Source organism: Typopeltis vanoorti, chromosome 2, assembly GCF_054136105.1.
Source record: "Typopeltis vanoorti isolate ZY-2024b chromosome 2, IOZ_Tvanoo_1.0, whole genome shotgun sequence".
Classification (NCBI taxonomy): domain Eukaryota; kingdom Metazoa; phylum Arthropoda; class Arachnida; order Uropygi; family Thelyphonidae; genus Typopeltis; species Typopeltis vanoorti.
The window spans coordinates 128,827,418-128,841,482 of record NC_143550.1 but is presented as its reverse complement, the minus strand read 5'-3'; the positions used below and the strand labels follow the sequence as shown (position 1 = coordinate 128,841,482).

General features: G+C 36.0%; 1 protein-coding gene across 1 annotated transcript in view; it reads left to right on the top strand.

Annotated features, from left to right (window-relative positions):
* Positions 1 to 14,065, top strand: part of LOC150109426 (endothelin-converting enzyme 1-like) — a 297,401-nt gene that overhangs the window by 79,978 nt on the left and 203,358 nt on the right. Inside the window, exon 5 of the mRNA XM_090413095.1 lies at positions 9,811 to 9,935. Coding sequence (XP_090269221.1) covers positions 9,811 to 9,935 — 125 coding nt within the window. The remainder of the gene's footprint in view (positions 1 to 9,810; positions 9,936 to 14,065) is intronic.

The window sequence follows — 14,065 nt, the reverse complement described above, 5'->3', positions numbered from 1 at the left end:
TCTTGTGACCTTTCATGTATGGATCAGATCTTAAAAAAAAAAAACAGCAATGTTTGTTATTGGAAGTCATTGTCTTTCCTTGGAAGCCATTATATCTATGGGATGAGGATCAATAGCAAATAAAGGTATGAGATTTGTAAAGCAATTTTGTTTGTGTTTAAGGGAGGAGTAAACTTTTCATTTGGAAAAAAAAAAATTTAGCTACTGTGTAGTTTAATAATTTTCCTGAAAGAATGAATTAAGCTTCAGATAAGTATTGTAATATATGGTAGAAAATACTACTAAGAGTTCGACCACTTTCTTTCATTTAATGAGTGTTTTATATGGGTGACAACTGCTTGCAATGTAATTTGCATCCTGTCCATATATTCTTCAGTTTTATAATGAGCTCTTGATTATGGTTTATTTGCAGCTGCTGAGATTAGAGAGGTAATTGCATTTGGACTGTTGTTCTATTGGGGGGAATGTCACTCACCATTCTTCCTGAAAGATTTTAAAGGGTTGGTAGGATCCCACAATCCATTAAGAAGCTCCATTTAGAAGATACTTTATTGAAACATCTTGTCATGATATCCCTCTCCCACAAAACTTTCAAATGTTTGCTGAAGAGTAATATCACTGTGAAACTTTTTTGATGTTCCTGACAAGGAGATTTTGTCTGAATTATAAAAGATCAAGGAGTTTGACATCCAAGGGAAGAATTCTCGTATGCAAAAACGGTGGTGGTTTAGTGCCAATCAGGAATTGGTGCCATACCTCCCCGTAAAAGGGGCTCATGGCTGTTGAATCACCATATGAAATGAATGAATGAATTTTTATATTTAGCACCCTGAAACATCCAACAACAACAGTAAAAGCAGGAAGATTTTAACTGTCTTTTCAGAACTACACCCTGAATCCTTTGTGCTGTTTCAAGTGCCAAAAATAATATTCAGACTGCCTGTTGTGATTTTGTCTGATGTAGCAGTAAAGATCATGAAAATAAAGATTACACGTACAAAATGCACACTAATTGTGAGAGGTGCACCACCATACTCCTGAGCATATCAAAAGTGGAAGGATGAGGAAAGGATTCGAAAATCAAGACAGGGCTCTTTAACTGCAAAGAGGAAGTTATAGCCCAACAGTGTTTAGTGAAGAACCCTTTTATGCTGAGAAGTCGATAAAAAAAAATTTACTCTTAACATGCATTACTGTCCCACCTTCTCACAGTCACTTGAAATCTCATAGGATACATCAGAGGGAGGAAACAATATGATCTCACTCCTGTAAGCACATTAAAAATGATCTACATGAAAAGCCTTTAATAAGACAGTAAGTGCCTTGAGAATCAAGGGAATGCCTCCAGATCCACTAATAAATTAGATGGACATGTTAGCGTCCACAGAGGAAAATAAAACTATTAAAACATCCAGTATTTTGGATTAGGATCTTGACAACATGATAGAAAAAGATCTTTGAAATTTATCCAAGAAATGGATAAATATTCTTGGAAAAATATCCAAGACAGTATGATGACATCTTGGATATTTTTCTTGAGGAGTATGGAATGGACACTGGCAGTCCACAGCTCCACAAAAAAGGAAAAATCCAAGACTGATAAAATCTCACAAAATACCAGAAGCCATCAAAAATAAAGAATGAAAGATTTCCTGCCATAAAATTCTTGTTGATTCTAACAAAACATTGATGACATTAAATTCTTCTGCTGAAGCATTAGCAACAGTCTCCATTCGATCAATTCCCACTTAACACTGATATAGAGCTACTCTCCATCTGCCTCCCAGTAGGACTTCTTATTACAATATACTGCATCCATTTTCCACCAGGTATATGTGTGGGTGTGGGTGGGTATATATATATATATACACACTAGGATAACATTATCGATCTCGTGTTGCAATTGTAACCTATACTTGTAATGTAATGACCACAGCACTCTGTAGGGTATTGTACATATTAACATTGGATGGAGCATTGTGGAGTGTATGCTCAACAACAATAATCTCTCCCTTTTAAACATAGCAAGCAAAATCTTCCATATGCTTGAAACACTTACTGTTATTAAGTTAACAACCTGTTCATCATTTCTCTTTTTACTTAAAAGTGGGAAACATAACATATATGGAATGGTCATTTTCCTGTGATTCATGTTTATAGATTTAGGGACACAAAAACACGTGCGTTGAAAAGATTATTTTATTAATTATTAATAAAACATCACTTGATGTTTTTACCCCTGTATTGAGATCTTCATCAGAAATGTCAAGTGGTATTTTATTAATAATTAATAAAATAATCTTTTCAACACATGCGTTTTTTGTGTCCCTAAATCTATAAACATGAATGCTGATCACCGTGTAACCTTAAAAGAAAGAATTTTCCTGTGATAACCATTCCCTACATGGACAGTCATGTATTCCATCACAGATATCCTCGTCGAAATAGAACAGGCTGATTGGTTCAGATTTTCCTCCTTTCTAAGCAGTGATTCTGCAACTGTCAGCTTATCTTCTGTCAGTGATATAGTGAATTGTGTAACAACGTGTACAGTATAAGCTGCTATAACTGCGATACCTAAAAACACTTAATTAGTTTCCTTCTTTTCCTGAAGGTGGAAGATATTCCACAAAAAAAGAAATTTGATTGCTTTCCAATGTACTTGTGCCCAAACACAATACATCTATTGTCATAGCCATAACAAATGCCCAGATCCAGTTTACATCTTCAATAGCTCAACTAACATCTAAGAGGTATTGGATAAAATCCAGAAAATAAAGGGCAGATTTATAACTTAGCAACTTTCGATCATGGAGCATAATGGATATACAGTTGGTGAGCCAAAAGCAGTTTTGTCAAAATATCTATAGTATCTTCTTACTTATTCAAATTCCTGGTCCTAAAAAGCAAAAACAGTAAAATATTACATTATGTTTTTCACGTCTTGGAACCTTAAAACTGGCGTTTCAAGAAACAACTTCAATGTCGACTGACTGCCAATCCAGTTGACATCCATTATGAGATCACTAAACATCTCACCATTTTTCACGGATCAGCTGCTCTTCTACAACAGAATTCTCTGTAGGCACAATTTTCCAGATTTCTGGTAAATCATCATCATCTCGAAACATGGGCTCACTGCCCTGGTGTCTGATGCCTCCTTCACTATCTTCTTCTTCCACCTTTTTTTGTCCAGTGCACAGTGTTGCAGTATCTGTACACCCATTCCACACCAGTCCTTTATGTCCTCTATCCATTCTCTGTATGGTCTAGCTCTTCTGTTTACACTGTCCATAATACCAAAAATGAATGTCTTCTGGTCCTCACTCATTCTGCAGATGTGTCCAAATAATTGCAGCCTCCTATAATCTTCTGCATTAGATTCTCCTTTGGTTTGTATCTTCTGATAGAGCTCTTCATTTGCATTTCTGACTTTCTGTACCCATCCTATTCTTAGAATCTTTCTGTGACAAGTTCCTTCAAATGCCAAAATTCTTTTTCTGGTAAAGGGCAGCTATTAAATCTTTCCAAAGACAGGGATTTGGAATCTTTATTATTATTATTATTATTACTACGGGCTACTCCAGGAGTCCTTAGACTCATCGAGGGAGGCCCTAAACATCATGTTCACACAGCTGTTCAACATTCTCACAGTATCTATCATACCTTGCCTTGAACTCGCTCACTGTCATAGCACCCACAACAGACTCTGGCAGCTTATTCCACTCATTTACCACTCTAAAAGTAAAGAACCCAGCTCTAACACCCCTGCTAACCACACTCTTGCCCAGCTTCCATGGGTGTCCCCTAGTTCTCCCACCACCAGTCCTGATCTCAAAAATATCATCTGAATTAATCCTATAGAATCCTTTTAGCAATTTGAATGTCTTAATCATATCTCCCCTTTTCCGCCTATCAACTAGTTTCTGCAACCCACAAATCTTCAACCTGTTCTCATATGGTTCATTCCATAGACCTGCTATCATCTTAGTCACTCGCCTCTGGATCCTCTCAACCTCCTCCCCATCAAGAAGGAACCGAGGTGACCAAATCTGGGCACAGTAGTCGAGATGAGGTCTTATCAGGGCTTGGTACAGAGGTACAATAACTTGTTTTTCTCTGCTCGTCAAGGTATTTTTCAACAACCAAGTGAGTTGATGAGCTGATTTAGCTACTTTCGCAATGTGCTCCCTAAACTTCATCTCCCTATCCACCAACACTCCCAAGTCCCTGGCCTCATCAATCTCTTGGAGTACAGTTCCACCAATGTGGTATACTGCTGCTAATCTTTTCACTCCGAAATGCATAACCTTACATTTTGTCACATTAAATTGACATCCATTCTCCTTAGTCCAGAACTCCATCTTGCAAGACTTTGACATCTTGTGCATTCACTATCGCCCTACCCAACTTTGCATCATCAGCGAACAAATGAACTGTCCCACTTAGACCCTTCCCTATATCATTAATGAATAAATTAAACAGCAGTGGTCCAAGAACAGAACCCTGTGGCACACCACTAGTCACAGGCCGTTTTTTGGACTCTACTCCTGAATAAACTACTCTTTGATATCTCTCCATCAACCACCCAGCTACCCATCTCACCAACCCTATATCCATTCCCATATGTTGTAGTTTACGGATTAGAATTCCATGTGGTATCATGTCAAACGCCTTTGCCAGGTCCAACAAATTATCATCCAATAGCTCTGATGCACAAGGTTAGAAAATATTGGTTAACACTTTTCTTTTATGGTATCTGGACAGGAACAACCTTGCTCCAAAACAGTCTGTTTTTTGAAAACATAGTTCAACATTAGATCATCTTGTTAGACTGTAAACATCCATTAGAGATGCTTTCCTGAAAAATGCCTTCTTACCATTTTTTTTTTTTTTTTAATCTGGAAAAAAGCATGTGTTACTCATTGGAGGTTCAGCTGAAAGAATTATAAAATATTTAAAGAAATAAATTATAAGAACTATACCGAATGAATTGGTTACAGAGGAAATCTTTACTCTTTTTATCAAAAACTTTCTAAGTGAATCTTTCAAGTCTGAGTTGGAAACACTTTCCCAATTTTTTCTTCAGCAGGAGAGTCCACAAGGGTCGTTTTTAAGTGTCATGCTATTTGCAGATAACATCACAACTTCATCCAGTTACAAATAATGCACTTTATGTTGACTACTATCTTTGTCATTCCTGCAACATTAAGGTCATAAAAATATAGATTCAGCAAGCCATTGACTACTTTGGTGCTTGTAAATGGGTTTGAATTTTTACTGCAGAATTCTGTATGCAATAGGACAAACAATAATCCTAGTTATAACAGAGTTTTTGGGGCTCATATCTCATTAAAAAAAAAGATTAATATTCTTATCCCACACATCAATTGCAAGATTAGTGCTGGAGAGTAGAGAACATCCTTTGCATTCTGCTTTCAAGAGCATCTGTCTCCACCCTATAGGGTACAGACAGATCCCAGGTTTATCTTTCACCTGAGGTACACTTTGGTAATTGGATCCTAACCACCACCAAGAAATGGAATGGCAACTGGATCATCCTGACACCACCCATTCCTAGTCTTGATATCAAAGTGAATAAATCACCACTATCCCCATTTCAGCAACAGCTGACTTTATAGTATGCAGCTGAAATAAAATCCTTACCCGATCATCCCTGTGGACAAGTTTTTTTTGTTTTCTTTTGTCATTGTTGGGAACACTTGTATAATACACACATCAGGTTACCACATGCCTTTTGGGCTACATATAAAAGAATTAATATGAGTTCTAGACATTACTGTAGACAATATTGCACAAGTGCCTCTGAACACTACTACTTTAGCACAACTGTATTCATTCATTCAGCTTCTCTTTGTGCAAGTTTGGGAAACATTCCATTCTTTCCTCTCTACAAGCAACTTTTGAACACACACACACATAGCAGTGGCATCAGAATACTCTGATTTTGTACCACCTTTTCATGAACTGTTCAGAATTGCTCTCTAGTAGGTTCTACTGCTGTCTTTTACACTAATATCTGATCAGATCCCACCAGAATTAGTGATTACACTGCTGAGCTGCATGTAGTAGATCCTGCATTGCTTTACATTATATAAAGATATGCTGCACCTGTGGTAACATTTCACTCACTGACTTGTTTCAAACCTGTTGAAACTTGTTTTAAGTTTCTATAGGCTTTGAGACTCTGTTATACTGTTCACATCTAGTATATCACATTTTCTCTTAGGTTTAATATCTCTTACATCAAATCTAGAAGCCTTGCTCAGATCTCCTGTGTTGCATCCCAAACCACATTGGGATGAAGCGAAATGAGGCTGCAGACACTTGTTAGGTCAGCTCATTCCTTAAGATGCCATCATCTTTCTGTTCTCTATAATGATAATAGGCAAATTATAAGAAAAATTAGTATCCCAGTTACAAATATCATGGACTAGACCAACAACAAGCTATATCACATTAAACCTGAAATTAAGCCGTGGGGTCCAGTCTGTATAAAGCTGCTATTCTTGCTTTGCCACATGTAGGTCATCATGCTCATCCCACACATCTTTTGCAGGGTGATAATATGCTTATGTCTTTGTCTGCTGTTGTCTTATTTGTATGCTATTGTCTTATTACATCTTATTTTAATAGATTGCCTTCATTCTTGTAATTAGACCAATCATTATTTTACCACATCTAGTGCTTATACACTCAGGCACATTTTTATTATATATGTCAAATATGTTTTGGCGTTTTTAAAGTTTTACAACATATTAAATTTTATAATCTTCTTTCAAATTTATCAATGTATATAGGTATTTCTATATGATTTTATTGATATATGCAGAGATTTTTAGATACACATCATCTTTTTTCTAGTAGCAAGGCTTATACGTTGGTCATACATAACTGGTAATTAGCTTACGGAATCAACAACGCATAAAAGGATATTAATTAAAGGCAACTTTAATGAATAACTTCTATAATTCGGCAACGTCACATTGCCATCTTCAGGAACATAAAAATATGGTATGTGCATGCAGGCACTAACAAAAGCAAATGAGGAAGAAGGCAAGAAACTCATATTGTTCTTAAGTCCTAATGGTGCCCTCTGGCAGGCTAATTTGGTTGTCTTGGCCATTGGGCTGAAGTTCTCATAATGTAAGTCTCCCAAATTTGGGGTAGTTTCATGCACCCAAATTTGTTGAGGTTTTGGAACGTTTTTTAGAGCTGCTGCTGATTCCTTGAATAATCTTTCGTACTTAAACTTGCTGCGGTGTATTATTTTAGTTTTCTTCCAACGAATTCTATGGTGGGTATCTAAGGCATGGTCTGCCAGCCCAGAGTGGCTGTACTGCTGAATCCGGATGTAGTCTTTGTATTCTGAAATCCTGATATTTGCTGTCCTGCCTGTTTGGCCAAAGTAGGACAGTTTGCAGCTGCAAGGAACCTAGTATACACCAGGTAGGTCTAGGGGAAGTGGTTGGTCTTTGGTAGAGTGGAAAAGGGATGCCAACTTTTTATATGGTCTGTAGCAAGAAGTAAGGTCATATTTTTTGAGGATATTGGTTATTTTCTCAGAGGTGCCCTAGATGTAGGGGATGGTGACAGATTTGGTGTAGTCTTTATTGTGGGGAGGGGGTTGTGGTTTGCTGGTTTTAGTATTTTTTGGATTTTTTGGGGGTTATAGCCATTGGCTGAGAAAGTGTTGAGGATGTGGTTTAGTTCAGTGGTTAGGGCCTTGTCATCTGAGCAGATTATATGGACTCCCAAAAATACATAAACAAAATGTGCCATTACGTCCCATAGTGGATGGCATTGATTCCCCCCCCCCCACATATAAATTAGCCAAAACGCTCACACTATACTGGAAACTACCATCACACATAAAAAAACTCAGCCCACTTTAAGGCCAGTATAGAAAACCTCTCACTCCAACACACTGACATAACGGTCAGTTTTGACTTCTCCTCCCTATTCACTAATGTCCCACTCAAAGAAACCATAGAGCTCATCCAAGCCAAGTTTCCTCCTGATATCTCAGCCCTATTTCAGTTCACAATGAACTCAGGCTATTTCGTTTGGCAAGGAAAATTCTACAAACAGATAGAGGAGACATCCATGGGTTCACCACTTTCCCCACCCTTGGCCAATTTCTTTATGAAGACCTTTGAAGAGAAACCCTTAAACTCCACCCCACAAAAACCCACTATTTGGCTTCGATACGTGGATGATGTGTTTGCTATTTGGCCACATGGCTCAGATCCACTCCACTCCTTCCTAACACACTTAAACAACCAACACCCCAGAGTCCAGTTCACCTTAGAAAAAGAGGAAAACAACACCCTCCCCTCCCCTTCCAGACACTTTAATCACTCGCCAGCTTGATGGATCCTTGGTTTTCTCTGTTTACAGAAAACCCACCCATACTCGCAGATACATTCACCAGCAATCCCACCACTCCCCCTCACAACAATATGGGGTTATAAAAACACTATATAACAGGGCAAAATTAATCTGCTCAGATGACAAGGCCCTAACCACTGAACTAAACCACATCCTCAACACTTTCTTAGCCAATGGCTATAACCCCAAAAAAATCCAAAAAATACTAAAACCAGTAAACTACAACCCCCCTCCCTCCTCTCCACAATAAAGATTACACCAAATCTCTCACCATCCCCCTACATCCAGGGCACCTCTGAGAAAATAACCAATATCCTCAAAAAATATGACCTTACTTCTTGTTACAGACCATATAAAAAGTTGGCATCCATTATCTGCTCTACCAAAGACCAACCACTTCCCCTAGACCTACCTGGTGTATACCAGGTCCTTTGCAGCTGCAAATTGTCCTACTTTGGCACAGGCAGGACAGCAAATATCAGGATTTCAGAACAAAGGCTACATCCGGATTCACCAGTACAACCACTCTGGGCTGGCAGACTATGCCTTAGATACCCACCATAGAATTCGTTGGAAGAAAACTAAAATAATACACCGCAGCAAGTTTAAGTACGAAAGATTATTCAAGGAATCATTAGCAGCTCTAAAAAAATGTTCCAAACCTCAACAAATTTGGGTGCATGAAACCACCCCAAATTTGGGAGACTTACATTATGAGAACTTCGACCCAACGGCCAAGACAACCAAATTAGCACCATTAGGACTTTAGGAACAATATTAGTTTCTTGCCTTCTTCCTCATTTGCTTTTGTTAGTGCCTGCGTGCACAATACCATATTTTTATGTTCCCGAAGATGGCAACACGACGTTGCCAAAATATAGAAGTTATTCATTAAAGTTGCCTTTAATTAATATCCTTATATGCGTTGTTAATTCCATAAGCTAATTACCAGTTATAAATCATCTTTCTATGTACATTATTTATACGTCTTTCTATGTACATTATACACTGATTTTTATTCTTTTAAACATTGACATAGCACACTATAGCTCAAAATCCAAATCAACAACTACTTTAGAAAATAGAAAAATGAGACATCTGATCAAATCAGAGACCTAAAATTGGAAGGAAATGGTTGACAGAAGCAGGTGATGTAATATTATTCATTACTGTAACATCTCATCTCTCACCTTATGAATATACACCAGAAAGTGTTGTTGAACTGTCCAACACAGCAGAATTGTTTAACTAATATGTATATTGAGAAAAAGGAAAGAAATAAGGACAAACTTAAGGTACTTGAGTATCTCAAGTTATACTGAATAATTAATTACTAAAAATAAAGATAAATGTATAATGATGAAAAAATATAAAGCTAACAATATCTTTTTTTTTTAGATACATTGGTTAGAAATACTACAAGCTTATTTTCCTGGTCTTATTAGTGAGAATACTGAAGTAGCCCTTTTATCAGAAAAGTACTTTCAGGATATTTCTCAGCTTATCTCAACAACTGACAAGATGTAAGTTGCATTATGGTAATAAACGTATTGTTATTGCATTGCTTGTTTATTGCAGAATACTAAAAGAAATTTCCAAGAATCTTCAGGATGTTACTCTAATTGAAATAGTGCTATACACAAAAGTTAATAATTGTGAGCAGGAGCAAAAAGCTGATAAGCCAGTGATAATATGAAATGCTCTATTTCTCTTAATTAATAACTTTTTCCTTCAGAAGTAGTCTTCGGTATTTGCTTTGTGTTTTAGGCTACTTATATTTTCTTTCTTAAATTTATTTATTTTTACATGGTGATTCATTCCATGGAAGATTGTAAATCTATAACACATTATGGCATAGGTGGGATAAGGGCCATATAATTTGGAACACCTACTCTTGTACTTTTTTAAGCTACTCTTCATGACATCACCACATGAAAACACTGATAAATTCATGCATGCTGAATTCAAACCTAAACCAACTCTACTGAAAATGGAAAATGTGTATGTAAATTATATACATATTTCCACCTCTGTTGTATTGTATTATGAAATGGATGAGTTAAAAGAGTAACATGTTAGTATCGGCATATTACAACAAAGATTCAGAAGAACAACACTGAATTGATGGAGGACATCTGAGTGGTATTACCATTTTCATTTGTCAAATCATTGTTGATTACTTTCTTTGTAGAGATTCTAGTTCATCCAAAATTTTTTCGCCAATGCTAAGCTATAAATCAGAATGCTCAAAGAACCATTTCTCCAACAACTTTGGAGATGCAGTTTATCAGAAACTGCCTCTCAATAGTCTTTTGGCATTTGGTTTTATATTATGACAATGTTAGCCTTAAGCACAGAAATTCTCATCCAGTTACAAAAATTTTACATTTGTTCTGCACTCACCTTATGCACTAGATTTGACTTCACTGCAACTGCTTCCTCTTTTCCCAGGTTGAAAAGCACTCTGATGGAGAAGTGATTTAAGATATGCAGATATATAATTGAAGATTGAATGGCAACTCCAAGCTATTCCCTAGGTTATGCACCAGATCTGACTTCACTACAACCTTCCTCTTTTCCCAGGTTGAAAAGCACTCTGATGGAGAAGTGATTTAAAATGTACAGATATATAATTGAAGATTGAATACCAGCTCAAGCTATTCCTTATCATATCAGAGATGCATTGAAAAGTGGCAGAATCACTTTGATTGTATGGTTATTATACTTCCCCATTTCCCATTGCATGTTAGGCTCACTAGCTTGTTAAGGCAAAGTAACTTGACTTATTAGATTACCTGATTAATGTTCTGATTAATCCTCTCTGTATAGTGAGGATTAAGACTATGCCATAATATGATATTATGACTATCAATTGTTTGTGTTCTTTGGCTGGTTTCCTGTTTTGTAGGATGAAGAACTCAAGTTTCTGGGAGGGAAAACCTTTTGAACGTCATCTGAGACCAGCTAACTCACCTTCAATTGAAATGCCCTCAAAGATTTTTTGTCCTAGATGGGATTTGAACTGATCTTTCCAACCAAAGAGTATCATTGAAACCTACTGAGCTACAGAGGCTCTCAAATTATATTCTTTAAAAGTATGGTTATTAAACTTTGAAGAAGATAATTTTTATGTGCTTTAATTTCCCTCTAAAAATTCTCTCTTATATATTTTTGATCAGCCCTCATAAGTTTAAAGACAAATATTCTATATGATAATGAGATGGCATATATATATTGCTGAAAATATAGGACATTTTTGTTTTAATTCAAACTTTGATTGAGACAGTAATGGTTCTTTTTCATGCTCTGTGTTTATGTGGACCACTAAATGCAGCCTGGTTGGCCAGGTGGTTAGTGTATCCACTCTCCAATCAAAAGGCTGTGGGTTCGAATCCTGCCGTGAGCATGGATGTTTGTGATTGTCTGTGAAAATACTAGTGGTGGTGGTGGGCGTTGGTGTAGTTGCAGTTCATTGTAGTTGATGGATTGAGTGGTACAGACAGAGAGTTGCACAGTAGGTACCTTCCCTTGATGGGTCTTTGGACTCTGTGGAGGTGTCATGTAATAATAATAATAATAAATGTGATTGTACTCTTTTTTTTGACATCTTTTATATCCCCATCATCACCTTAGTTCACTTGACCAGTCTGTCTAATTGCATTATCATCTCTGTATTGTCTATGAATTTACAGGAATGATATGTCATTTTATGTGTTTTTGCTTTTGTGATATGGAATGTTAAACTTTAAATATGCTTTGATTTTTTTTTTCCATGTTCCTATTGCTTATTTCTTTCAAATAATCAATATTCAACCTAACATAACTAATTCCACTTGCATTGGAAATTTTGTATACTCCTGGGATTTTTCTTTTGATAGGTGGTTAGTACAGTGTTGTTGTTTTTTTTTTTTTTTTTTTTTTTTTTTTTTTTTTTTTTTTTTTTTTTTCAGTTGCAAAATTTCACATGGTTCTGCACTCACCTTATGCACCAGATTTGACTTCACTACAACTGTTTCCTCTTTTCCCAGGTTAAAAAACATTCTGATGGAGAAGTGATTTAAGATGTGCAGATATATAATTGAAGATTGAATGGCAACTACAAGCTATTCCCTCGCTGATGCACCAGGTTTGACTTCACTACGACCTTCCTCTTTTCCCAGGTCGAAAAGCATTCTGATGGAGAAGTGATTTAAAATGTGCAGATATATAATTGAAAATTGAATACCAGCTACAAGCTATTCCTTATCATATCAGAGATGCATTGAAAAGTGGATAATCTGAGTATCACAGCACTCAGATTGATAGCAATCAAATCCACTGATTTGATCGTAAATCACATTTCTGAATTACACCTATACTCAGATTACTGAAAATATAACTGCACTAACCGTTCAAATCTCCAGAGTATACAAAATTTTCAGCAAGTGGAATTTTAGTTACATTAGTCATATGTTAACTATTTGGGAGAAATAAACAATAAGAATATGAAAAGGGAGAAGAAAAAAAAGTAAAACATGTGTAAGGTTTAGCATTCCATATCACAAAAGTAAAGCAAATCCCAAAAAAAAAAAAACATATAGATTTCCTATAAAAAAAAAATTTATAGGAAAATTCATAGAAGCCAGAGAGGGGGATAATGCTTCAGTGTACTTGAACACTAAGCTATGATTCTTAACTATAGTGTGGTGAGTCTTAAATAAGAGTGCGATCCTAAAAAAGCATGGGAATGGAGCGCATGATTTGGACTGAATTGATAAGAATCAGCTTATTGGTTTTATACTAATATGTAATTCATTGAGTAGTATTATTTAATCACTATGTGCATGTGTGTGTGTTAACTAATTTTTTTGATGTTAAAGGTACATATGATTATAGTAACTTTGTTTCATTTCATTATATGAATAAGCTTGTCATGGTGCAAGCAAAACTAGTAGAATGATTATGAATAAAATTCATGTCATCACTTTTATTAATATTATTATTATGTGACACCTTCAAGGACTCATCATGGGAGGGCACTATTCCACTACATGCATCTCACTGTATTCCCTACTACTTAATTCTCTAACTACACACAATGACACTACTACCATTAATACCATCTACTGCCCATTATCGACAACAACAGTATTTTTTGTCTGTAAATTGCATTTGTTCTCATGGTCAATTTGGCTGTATGCAGAATGAAAAAACCTTTTACTGTTATTTCTCTTATAAACTATAATCATCATTCACAGAAGTCTCCGTACAAGAACGTTCTGTATTTTAATAATTAGGTACATCCACAGGATTCTGTATATTCCTGCATGGAATGATGCGGACATTTCTTCAGGTACATAGGAGTAACCTTAGTTTTAGTTTAAAAAGAGAATCATTTAAAGTTCTAGAACTGTATCTTTCTCAACATATAGTAATTGAGTTCTCTGGTGTTTGATGATGGGTGAGTCATTTAATGACTGCAAAGTCATTGCTGATTAAATAATGACCAAACATATTTAATTCATGATTTATGAGCATTGGTAGTGTGCTGGAAATTACTAGGTTTGAATCCTATTTGGGAAATGAAAAACATTTAGACTTGAAGTGAGCATTTATGATCATTCTTATTATTTAAATATGATTAAAGTGGATATTAAATGTATTATTATTATTA